At 35.3% G+C, this 12,410-nt stretch overlaps 2 protein-coding genes across 2 annotated transcripts; both read left to right on the plus strand.

Moving 5' to 3' along the window:
- Positions 1-45: 45 nt before the first annotated feature.
- Positions 46-7,844, plus strand: LOC145768420 (cystatin-B-like). Its single transcript, XM_082579908.1, has 3 exons — positions 46-3,222; positions 5,031-5,132; positions 5,980-7,844. The coding sequence occupies exons 1-3, from the start codon at positions 3,133-3,135 to the stop codon at positions 6,106-6,108; spliced, it is 321 nt and encodes a 106-aa protein (XP_082436034.1). The 5' UTR covers positions 46-3,132; the 3' UTR covers positions 6,109-7,844.
- LOC145768418 (cystatin-A1-like) lies at positions 7,841-12,179 on the plus strand. The gene is made up of 3 exons (XM_082579905.1): positions 7,841-9,647; positions 10,309-10,410; positions 10,986-12,179. Exons 1-3 carry the CDS (start codon positions 9,549-9,551, stop codon positions 11,112-11,114), a joined length of 330 nt encoding a protein of 109 aa, XP_082436031.1. The 5' UTR covers positions 7,841-9,548; the 3' UTR covers positions 11,115-12,179.
- Positions 12,180-12,410: the final 231 nt, after the last annotated feature.

A 12,410-nucleotide genomic window follows, 5' to 3' on the forward strand; every position in this document is an offset into this window, starting at 1 on the left:
AAGCCTCTACCTACAAGTATGCGAATCTGCCAGGATTAAGCTCTGCAAAAAGCTTTCCCAGTCCGAGGATAAAGATTCAATCAATCAATTATCATCAATTATGAATCATCATTGATGATATTCATTAATTGTATGCTTACTTGAATGTTTCTCATCGCCAAAAAATTGTGATTAAATATGTACAATTTTGCATGAAAGCTGCCAAATAACTAAACAAAATATATCTAAACAACACGAAATCTTGCCTCCTTTCAAAAGTTTATGGTTAATATGTTTAAACCTGTATATGTAGTTGCATATTCGGAATGCATTTTACATTGTGACAATGTCAGCATGCGTAAAAGTGATGACAATAACGTCTCGATTATGCAACCCATTCGACGTATCCGCATTTTCACATCAACCTTGCTTTATATTTATTTTGATTGATAAATAGAATAGTTATTAGGCTGGCGCAAAATCTCGAAAAAAAATTTTTTTTCTTTTAAATTTTTCGTCAGTTTGGAATATTGTTCCTTTTGGTAAATGTATCTCCTACACCAAATTTCACAAAAAAATATTAACGTTTGACCCTGGTTCACCTGGTTTGAATTTTTTCAAAATATCGAATTTTCGCTTATCCCTGAAACTGCTCACCCGCTATCTTCTAATGCACTCTAGCATCTTAATGGACACAATAAGAGGCAGTAACACAAACTTGTAGCAACCAAAGTGGTTTAATTAGCAACTCCATGAACACTGACACATGTATTACTCTCAAACTGTCGAATTCTACCACATTTCAGACATGATTTTCTTTGTGCACCCTTCACCGTAGTAAATATAATATCTACTGCTTTCAGTTTCTTGAATCATTTGACGATGTTTATCGATTTTCACAGGCCAACAACACTTTTTTTTATATAAAGGCAGGACACGTGAGACTGAGAGCCATTTTAAGGTATTTCGAGGCCCCTGATTCTGAAAATGCACTAAGTTTTCTCGAATTGGCTTTAGTTTTTGAGTTACAGCAAAAATATTTTTTTAGCAATTTTGAGCCCCTATAGATTTAACGTCGTGTCGTTTACTACATAGACAAAACTGGAAGTAATCCCAGGCACATTTCTGAGTTGTATAAACGCTATTTGGAACCAATCACGTTGATTACAACCCAAACAAACATCTATTTAACGTTTACTGGCCGTGTATCAATCAAAATATGATGTGAAGTAAGCCTGAGGATACAAGATGTAGAATCTATAACTTGCGTTTTGCATTAATATATTTGTTGATTTCAACAGTCTCAGACTTACTAAGTAAGCTACTCAGTACAAACAAAATGCATACATTGTTTTGCTTAACAAACTAGACAAATAAGCAAAACAAAGCTATCGATGAACAAACGCAAAATTCTCTTTATTATGATTGGCCTACTGAGCAACACCCAACAAGGTACGAAGGCCATTTATATAATTGCAGAATACAAAGTTATGTTCTTCAGTAAAGTAGCTGCTTAGAATTTTATCCTTGCTGCGGAAGAACGTAATCTTGGCCTTGGAGTCAAGAATGCCATGTTGATCGAGATGAGGAGCCAAGATTGCAGCATTTCAGTAGGCCTACCTTTTCAATATAAAGCTGCATTCATAAACACATGACTTTCGGGATATTTTTCTTGTGATGTAGGCCTACTGATTCACAACTGTTTTCATTGAGTATTTATGTCTCCCTTACGTTAAACACAGTTCATTTCAACCTTTGCTTGCGTTTTGAACTTTCGTGTAATATGAACCAATTGAACTAGACAAGTGCAATTATGACATCATAATGGTAAACAGGGCTGAAAATAAGTAATTTGCTAATTAAAAGCTTTTGAGAAACGATTTCAAAAATATTTTCATTGTCGAATATCTCAAAAACTAGAGCCAATTCGAAAAAACTAAGTGCATTTTCGGAATCAGGGGCCCTGAAATACTCTAAAATGACTCTCATCTTTTGTGCCAAAATTTTTGTTGGTCGATATGTTATAGATTCATTGACTGCGAAAAGGCTGTAAAATCAACTAAAATGACACTAAAAGCATGCACTATTAGTGACTCTCAGACTTGGAGTAGGGTGAAGATGTTCCACGTGGAAGTTAACAGAGGAAGTGACGTCAAAATCTCGTGGTCAGATTTTGAGAAATCCTCTCTTCAGATACTGCTAAACCACTTCGAAATTTACTAATTTTTCAGAAAAATTCAGAATTTCTCCTTGGGTGAACCAGGGTCAAAGGTCAAAACCCAACAAAAATGTTTAGTTTACAAATATCAGTGAGCAAAACGGAACTTTATTCCAAACTGACAAAAATTTTAAAGAACATCAAGAAAAATGAGCCACCCTAATAGTTATGTTATAATTCATTGAGTTTCGCTTTTAGCAACATGATTGCTTGCTGTTTCACCAGTGTAGATACGACAAGTCTATTTCACCGCTGCCCCCATAGCGAACCCGCAGTGTCGGGCTAAAACAGGTCGTTTGTATCTTCTACGTGCACTTTCCAGTTTTGTAAAATTATTAGAGCCAAAATTGAGAACCGCTTTTGTGTAATATGGCGATGGCTGATTTGTAAAGTACAGTAAATGCAATGACCGCTTCAACGCAGCTTGTCTTGTATTTTCTTAACTTGGCCATTTATGATTATGAATTGTTTTTTTTTGGATTATTAAATATGTGCAATTGTTATCGACAATTTCTGCAAGTATTATTTCTTGACAAACTATTGTGTATAGTGTACTTTATGTATGACTGGCATTGTCCAGATTTATTGTTCGAGATTTTTTGGGAAATTAATGTACAGAGTTGTGTGTGGCACAGACAACATTCCAATGATGGATTCCATTCAATGACGTTTTAAAATGTTTTGTTTGTGGATTTTTTTTAAGTAGCTTATTTGGCTACGTGTTTTTTTTACTTGAATCTTGAATGCATCTCGTTGAAGCACTGGGCGTTTGATGATCGCTGTTTTGAAAAGTATATTTATGTTTGAACAAAGTTTTTAATGTGGTACCTACCGTTTCAGTGTTTTCACCCTACAACAGTTTTAACTCATCAGTTCACTTGTTTAGAGATATATTTGATGTTAATGAAAAGTATTATAGAGATTTTCATGCTGTGATGTCTGAGAAAAAACATCGTGGTACACTTTGTGGAGGGTGGTCTAGTGTTGCCAATGCAACAAAGGAAGTTCAAGATATTTGCAATAAAGTAAGGTTACCTGGATTTTCACTTTGCCGTTGATATTGTTTCATTATATAATCATTATTCTTGTGTCAAAGTTTGATATTTGAAACTGAAGATGCTCCACATTAATAGCGAAGTCCGTTTCTCATTCACAACAATGAGGCTGGTGCATTGACTCTGATGACTTTGGCAGTGTACCATCAAAGAAACTAAAATATATATAATATCATTTTATCTCAATTATAAATTCCAAACTTAAAAAATAGTATTTCTTCCTTGTAACGCAGGGGTTCGCCTACCTTTTTGCATTCATACCAATTTGGCACCAAGGAAAGCAGTAGCGGGCCACACTAAATATCATACATTTTGGATAGACCATGTTGGAAAAGAATGCGTGCCGTATCCAGTATCCAATATATCGCTACATGTTGTTGATCTTAGATCTGCTGCAAGAAAAATAATTAATTGAACATTATGCTATGCTGCTGCCAGACCAAGCTTATTTATCAACATTTTTGACTTTGCGTTCTTCTGGTGACTATTTACTAGGTTACCTCGTGATGTTCAAGATGATAACTAGCTTTTGTATTTCCGACGTTTCGTCAGTCAGCACGACTGACTTTATCAAGGTGGCTAAAACAGGTTAACACAACTCGTGCTGACTGACGAAACGTCCGAAATACAAAAGCTAGTTATCATCTTGAACATCACGAGGTAACCTAGTAAATAGTCACCAGAAGAACGCAAATTAATTTTATTACCAAATGCCTGGTGAACAGTCTCTCTCTGTTTTTATTTTTGACTTTTTTAACAACGCCTAGTATGAGGGGCACTTGTTTTGCTCACTTAAACACAGCCAACAAATCAATGTAAAACAGTATTGATTTTCTGACTGCACATCAAGCTGAACGATTCCATCAAAATATTCATGACCAAGCAAGAGTGATGTTGTTTCTTTGCTTCACATATGATTCTTTGTAAATAGACGGGCTTCCGAGCAATTTTTTTATATTTTGAAACCTAGCAAAAACATGACTGCTGAAGAAATTAAATAAAAATACCAATTCTTAACAAGACAAACTACTTTAAAGCGTAAAGATGTATTTATATATGATTTGTTGGAATACTCAGAAAATCAACCCCACCTCCACCGGACTCTTGTTGGCCTCATAAATCTATTATTCATCTCATTCTGTGTCATTTTCCCCGAAATTTTGTTAAGACAAAATTTGATCGATTCCGGTGGCCTGTCTAAGAATTCACAAATGATATAGTCTTGCAATTAAACTTTCAGTATACAAAGAAAATTTTCACACTGCAATACGAGCAACAATAATGACTTGCAATCATACCGCTACAAAATACGCTTCAATAACAAAGGTTTAGGAAATATGACACAAAAGCTTGTAGAAACCACCGAAAAACGTTTTTATTGTTACTCATGAAACACAACAGCGCTGATTTCCACATCAATGTTTACATCACATTTATATAAACTTAAACAAGCAACCGTATGCTCATAAACACCTAGACTAATCAGAACTGTTATTTGATTACTTTTAGCCTACGTTGATAACTTCGCGTGAAGGGAAGGCACATAACAGCATGCAGGCTGCCAGCTTGGGATCCCTGATGTAACACGTTTGTGTACAGAACATTGTTTTGTTATGCACAGAAATTGTAGTGTTTTTAATCGTTTTTTTTTTTTTTTTTTTTTTTTTTACAACTTTTCTCTTTAGGCGACTGCGTTTGTATTCATTAAGGTGGCGTAATCAATTGCTAAAGTGGTATTAAGGTTTTGACTGATCAAAACTTGTTTATGTCTGTTTCAGGCCAAAGCACAAATTGAAGCCAGCACCAATTGTCAATACAACACTTTTCAAGCCATTAAGTTTATATCACAAGTTGTCGCAGGATTTAATTACCTTGTAAAGGTATATATGTCTAGCAGTAGCTTTTGAAACATTGTGGTTTTGCAAAAAATAGCACACTAGATTTTTAACGCACAAGCCAGTTTGATTTTTTTAAATGATTTTGTGCGTATCAATTATCATAGCTAGAGGTTTATTTAATCTATAACTAAGGGAAAGTTTCAATTTGTACCTCACTATTGAGACGAGGTTAGAGTGTCATATTATAGCTTATCTTTTATGACGTGTCGTACATCCTCTTACGATAGTGTAGCGTTCTGTTTTTGACTTAAGATGCTTTTTGTGCCAAACAAACTCTCTGGCACACCACCAGCACAAAACGTCATGCATTGTGAGTTTGTGACGGATTGTGTCAACTAATGCAGTACCGTACTAGCACAGGATGAAATTGTATAGAGCTCTGTGATCTAAAGTTGCTGTCTCGGTTTGTTTTCATTTGCTTGATTGTAAAAATCAATTACCATGGCTCACCACTACGAGGTTGATAACTTGAGCCCCAACTAATTCTAACATCGTGTCGTGATTAAATAAACTTGAAGCTTCTATAGATATTAAGAGAAACCAAACTTATCACATGAATTTTTTATGTTTACCTCAAATTTCAAATTTAAATAGTTTTGTTAGGCACTTAACAATATTTTACCAGCACAATTGTCGAAAATCGCTTGTGCAACTCATCATGCACCGGAAAGTTGAGTTGATGTTTTGTACTCGTTAATGTAGAATTCTTTGTGCTGACTTTTGCCTTTGTAATGCTGTGTTCTAAAGCACTGGGAATGTCACATATTCATTAGCCTATGCATTTGGCTTTACTTCACAACATAACAAAACTAATATTTTTCTGCTTTAGATTCATGTTGGCGGTGAGAGTTACATACATGCAAGAATGTGGGAAAAGTTACCATGTTATGGAGGAGATGTGTTACTCACCACGGTTGAAGAAAACAAAACAAAAAATGATCCTTTAAATATCGGATAGCAAGACAAGTTGAACTCTATATTTAACTTGTATAATTTCGATATTATTTGTTCAATCAGTGTATCTAATCTATTGGGGGGATGTGTGCGTTTAACACAAATTTTTACAGGCTAAAACCGAATTTATTTTTGGTTAGATTTGAATTTGTTTTTAATTTGATAAAGACGTACGCCTGCGTAAAGGGTACAAAGTCTTAAAAAGCTTTAAAGAACATTGAACTGGTTTTCTTGTGCAATTTTGTTTTGAGGGGATGACGAAAATAAATCGCTTGGATTTTGAAATAATCAGAGACAGCAGTTTTGCATCAAAGCAAAATAAAATTGTGCTTCAAAGATTGCTAGTAATTGCCTCAATTTTACACCTAATTGGGCAAAGCATTTTTTAAAACTTTGATACTCATATTGACACTTGCATTGAAAATCTTATTCAAAACCTTGCTTTGTTCAATTCATGATAATCATTAGGCTACTTGTAGGCTTACCTGCATGTTTCTCATCGCCAACCAAGTTCGTACAATTGTGCAAGAAATCTGCCAAATAACTAAACAAAATATATTTAAGCAACACGAAATCTTACCCCCTTTTAAATCTTTATGGTTAGTATGTTTAAACTTGTAGGCTATATTCAGAATACATTTTACATCGTGACAATGTCAGCACATGCATAAAAGTGATGATGACAATAACGTCTCGATTATGCAACCCATACGTAGGCCTATCCGCATTTCAACGTCAGCTTTGCTTTATATTCATTTTGATTGATAAATATTTGCAGTTGTAGTTATGTTATAATTCATTGAGTTTCCGCTTTTAGCAACATGATTGCTGTTTATTTCACAAGTGTACAAGTCTATTTCACAACTACAGCAAACCAGCAGCATCAGGCTAAAACAGGTCGCTTTTATCTACACTGGTGAAATAACCATTTGAATTATTCAAACTGATTTAAGTTGGGTTCAGAGCAGTGGACTTTCCAGTTTTGTGAAGTTATTAGAGCCAAAATTCAGAAATGCTTTTGTTTGACATGGCGATGGCTGATTTGTAAAGTACAGTAAATGCAATGGCCGCTTCAACGCAGCTTGGATTGTATTTTCTTAACTGAGCCATTTATAATTATGACTTGTTCTTTTTGATTATTAAATATGTGCAATTGTTATTATCAACAATTTCTGCAAGTATTATTTCTTGACAAACTATATTGTGTACACTGTAGTACAGTGAACTTTATGTGTGACTGGCATGATCCAGATTTATTGTTCGACCTGTGTGTGGCACAGACAACATTCCAATAATGGATTCCATTCAATGACGTTTTTTAATTTTTTGTTTATGGATTTTTTTAAGTAGCCTATTTGGCTATGTTTTTTTTACTTGAATCTTGAAGACATGTTGTTGAAGCACTGGGCGTTTAATGAACGCTGTTGTAAAAAAGTATATTTATGTTTGAACAAAGTTTTTATTGTGGTACCTACCGTTTCAGAGTTCTCACTACAACAGCTTTAACTCATCAGTTGACTTGTTTAGAAATATATTAGATGTTAGTAATAGCTATAATAGAAATATTATGCTATGAATATGATGTCTGAGAATCAAATCAGTGACCTAATTGGAGGATTTTCTAGTGTTGCCAATGCTACAAAGGAAATTAAAACAAAGTGCAATAAAGTAAGGATTCCTGGATTTTCACTTTGTGCTTGATATTGTTTCACTATCCTTGCGTCTTGTGTCAAAGTTTGATGCTCCACATGAACAGTGAAGTGCGTTTCTTATTCGCTACAATGAGGCTGGTGCATTGACTCTGATAACTTTGGCAGTGTTCCAGCAAAGAAGCTAAAATATAATATAATTTTATCAAAATTACAAATACCGAACATAACAGATATATAGTATCCCTTTAATGTAACGCAGGGGTTGTCAATCTTTTCTGTATGCGGACCACTGTGGCACTAAGGAAAGGTGCAGCAGTCCCCACTAATTAAATCTTATTAATCTTAATCTTACGAATTAATCTTAAAAAAGACACATTTCGTACCCAGTATCTAGCGTATACGTTGGATAATCCTTGTCAACGCTTCTGCATGATATTATTGAACATCTGTGTCGTTTCATGAGCATGTAGTCTTGGATAAGTCTTACGCTATCAACTTTTGAAACGCATTTTCCAAGAAAGGGAGAGCGTAGTAGTCTATTATTTATTCTGTAACTTCAACAAAATAGCATAGATTTACTGGTTTCGCTGATAAAATAGTGATTCCAAATGATGATCATCAATACAATACCGATGGATGCAACCTAAGCTATAAAATGTCGAGTTTTTATAGCAGTATATACTATAGTAACATTGTTTATATTAAAATGCCATAAAACGCTGCACCAACTAGATATGAATGAGGGTAGGCCCCTAAACAGAGATGTGGTCCCACTAACTGGGGTTTTGGAAGCGCTAAATAGGGCCTTGCGTAATTTAAGCTATAATATCGAGCTTCTGTAGCAACGTTTTTTCATTTCCAATATCCAAAAATTGAAATGAGTGGGTCCTCAAACAACCGTGTCCTTCCGGGGGGTATGAGGGGCGGTTAATGCGCCCCTGCTACCCAAAGCCACTCTTAAACAAGAACATGTTTGCATTACACAATCACAACTACGCTAAAAAGTCAACATTTTTTAAGGATGTGGGGGCATGGTCCAATACTCCTCCCCTGTCTACGCCACTGAATCGTAAGCATACTTGTAATATCTTGCTCATCGCCAAATAATTATGATCATTGATCAAGTGTGTACAATTCTGCATGAACTATTAGCTTAGAAGTGAAAAGAACGCAGTGAAATTGTTTGATACGATAGTCGGTAAGAAAGCAGATGTTCAAGGTTTGATTCAAATTATGCCACCGGCAGAAGCGTCAATAGGATTTGTAAGATCAACGCTGCATGACGATGTCTTGACGTTGCATGAAACATCTCCACAAGACAAGAATAAAGTTGAAATCCACGGTGTTCTCACGCTGAGATGTGCCTTTCGGTGAGATGTCTCTGCGACAGAATGATTGTACCGGACATGTCCGCATTTCACAATTTGTGTCTCAATATCAGCGTTTGTTTTGTCCTAATTATGCTTTTTCGATGTGCGTTATTTATGATATAATCATTTTTTGATAAGCTATTGTGTAGCCTATAGTCTACTTTATTTTTTGACTGGCATTATCTAGATTTATTGTCGAGGTTTTTCTTTTGAAAATTTATATACGGGGTTATGTGTGGCAACTGTACGTCAGATGATCGCTGTCGTTGAAGGCATGTTTACGCAACTTGAATAAAGTTTTTATCACAGTAATTGTCATTTTAACCCCTCCCCCCCCACTCCACAACAGTCTTAACTCATCAATTTTCTTGTTCAGAACATTTGTCGTTGCTGATAAGCATTATAGAGATTTTTATGCTGAAATGTCTGAGAATAACGATAGTGACTTGGACCTACCAATTTGTGGAGGGTGGACCAGTGTTGCCAAGGCTACAAAGGAAATTAAAAAAGTTTGCAAAAAAGTAAGGTTTTCTGGATTTTCACTTTATGTTTGACGTTATTTTATTAATTTGCGTCTTGTGTCAAAGCTTGACGTATGAAACTGAAGATGCTTCACATTAACAGCGAAGTCCGTTTCTCGGTCACAATAATGAGGCTGGTGCATTGATGCTGTTGACTGCCAATGTAGCTTACTATCAAGAAACTAAAATGTAATAAGCTATATATAATTGTATATACGGTACCGTAGGCGTAATATAATTATTTCAAAGTTGCAAGCACCCAGTGTAGAACTAGAAGGTGATATTCCATCCATGTAAAGTGTCTGTGTACAGAACGTTGTTTTTTTATGCTCAGAAATTATAACTTTTCTATTATTATTGTAACTGTCTCCGCCGCCAGTGTAGCCAAATCGTTTGACAGCCCCTGGCTTCGATCAGTCTTCCAACAAGGTTGATAGGATCTCCATTCTGTTTTGTCCTTTGCGATGTTTTGCAATCGATAGAGATGTGATTTGCTGAGCAGGGATCCCAGGCCAGCTTTTCTGATAACTTTTCTATATAACTTTTTTGTAGTAAAAACTTTATGCTGTAGTTTGTTTGTATTCACAAAGTTGGACGAAATCAGTTGCTAACGTGGTATTCATGTTTTACCTGGTCCAAACTTGTTCATGTTTTATTTTAGGTTAAAACACAAATTGAAGCCAGTACTAATTGTCAATACAATACTTTCAAAGCGGTTAAGTTTAGATCACAACTTGTCCAAGGATCGAATTACCTTGTAAAGGTATGTCCACCAGTAGTTTAGGAAACATTGTGATTTTGCAAAGAGAAGCGATATTGAAATTTTAAATCACAAGTCATTGACATTTTTTTTTAAATATTTTTATGTATGACGTAGCTTATGGTTAATTCAGGCTACAAATAAAATTGTCAATTTGAATCTCATCATTGAGAAGAATCCCTGGTTGAGGTACCATACCCCGGCCGCAACTTTCCAAAAGGTACCATTAAAAAATCCCCTTTGAGCAATGGTTTAAATTTGATCAAATAAGTAGGCTACATCTTTTTAACGAAATTTTCTGCAGCCTTTTAGGTACCTTGCATAAGTCGGTTAGCCGGTAGCATATTACTACCCTGCTTATAGCACTGCGATAGGCACTTTTATATCTTACACCAGAAATTGAAGTTGTTGTTTTGTAATTTCAGAATTAGTTGTGCTAACTTTTGTCTTGCTGTGTTGAAGCTCAGATGTATTTTAAAAGATAGAGAATGTCGCATATTAATAATGTAAAATTGTAGAGCTCTTATTATATTCAATATTACTTTAAAGCACAGAAAAACAAATCTTTTTTGCTTCAGATTTATGTTGGCGGTGAGAGTTACATACATGTAGATATGCATGAAAAGCTGCCCTGTTATGGAGGAGAGGTGTTGCTCAACTCTGTTGAAGAAAACAAAACAAAAGAAGACTGTTTAAATATCGAGTAGCAAGACAAGCTCAATTCTATTTTTTTTTTTCTGAAAAAATTTTGATATCAATGAGTGAATTTAAAGAGCGATATTCAAGATCAATTTTATTCTAACTAAAGCCTCTAAACAAGCAAAATGCTCAAAACGTTTTGTTTTTAGGCAAAAAAACAAATTTTATTTTGCGTGAAACGAATTTTTGTTTAGATCAAAATTTGTTGTTCAGACACCTGCAAGTTCTAATGTTGATCAAAGGTTTATGGTATATTTACATTGCTTTTTGCGCATTGGCATTTCATTTTGATGGCATGATGAAAAGAAGTTTTGATACTTGAATTTTCAAGCAAACAGAGACAAAAAAGTTTTTCATCGAACTGAACGGATTAACTCTAGGCAGCAGAAAAAAAACACTTTTTGTCATCAGCTCATGGCGAAGGCGAATATGTTTAACCTTGCAATTATTTACTTGGATTACTGTAGAGTGTAGATTCATCGATGTAACGTCAGCATTATCTAAAAGTAATCACAATGGCATTTTCAATCAATGCAGCTTAGACGACACATCTGCATTTTGACAAAATATGCCCTAACGTCAATGCCTGTTTTGTTTCATCTTTATTTTTATTGATAAATATGTGCAATTGTTATCATTTTAGTTATTCAAACTAATTTAAGATGCGTTTAAAGCAGTGCACTTACCAAATTTGTTAAATTATTTGAGTGTAAATTTAGAAATGTTTTTGTTTAATTTGGGGTTTGCTCATTTGCAGAGTAACTTAGATGCAATGGCTGCTTCAACAATAATAATAATAATAATCGTGTTTTTATTTGCGCCCATTGCGATAACATGCAGTACACTGCGATCACAGATGCGATATAACAGACGACAGGAAGCAGCGAAGTGATATATATGATAGTCTTCGAGTCAGTTGTTCCCCTTATTTTGGCTTGCCATTAAGTGTTTTTCGCCGAGACATAGCCGCGTGCTCTAGAGCGGTGTCGAACCCACGTCCTTTCGAACATCGCGCAGACGTTCTCACCACTCGGCTACGCAACCAACACAGCTTGTTTTGCATTTTTTTCTTTACCCGGTTTCTGATTGTGACTGGTTCTGTTTGACGTGTTCTTAGTCGACTGTTTAGCATCATAAAAACGTGTTTCCGCACTGTTGTCGGTCGCTTCAAGCGCAACTTGTTTCACTGTGGTGTGTGTGACTGATCAACTTGCATCTGCGGCAAACCTCAAACAGAACATCGTGCAACTTTTCGACCAACAGGACATGTGGATTGTGGACCTCACAGACCCTAACACTGAGAG

The sequence above is a fragment of the Aplidium turbinatum genome, chromosome 4, assembly GCF_918807975.1.
Source record: "Aplidium turbinatum chromosome 4, kaAplTurb1.1, whole genome shotgun sequence".
Lineage (NCBI taxonomy): Eukaryota > Metazoa > Chordata > Ascidiacea > Aplousobranchia > Polyclinidae > Aplidium > Aplidium turbinatum.

Coding starts and splice junctions, on each gene's coding strand:
- LOC145768420 (XM_082579908.1), top strand. CDS start 3,133: ATGTCTGAGAAAAAACATCGTGGTACACTTTGTGGAGGGTGGTCTAGT. Junction 3,223..5,030: donor TTCAAGATATTTGCAATAAA/GTAAGGTTACCT, acceptor TGTCTGTTTCAG/GCCAAAGCACAAATTGAAGC. Junction 5,133..5,979: donor GATTTAATTACCTTGTAAAG/GTATATATGTCT, acceptor TTTCTGCTTTAG/ATTCATGTTGGCGGTGAGAG.
- LOC145768418 (XM_082579905.1), top strand. CDS start 9,549: ATGTCTGAGAATAACGATAGTGACTTGGACCTACCAATTTGTGGAGGG. Junction 9,648..10,308: donor TTAAAAAAGTTTGCAAAAAA/GTAAGGTTTTCT, acceptor GTTTTATTTTAG/GTTAAAACACAAATTGAAGC. Junction 10,411..10,985: donor GATCGAATTACCTTGTAAAG/GTATGTCCACCA, acceptor TTTTTGCTTCAG/ATTTATGTTGGCGGTGAGAG.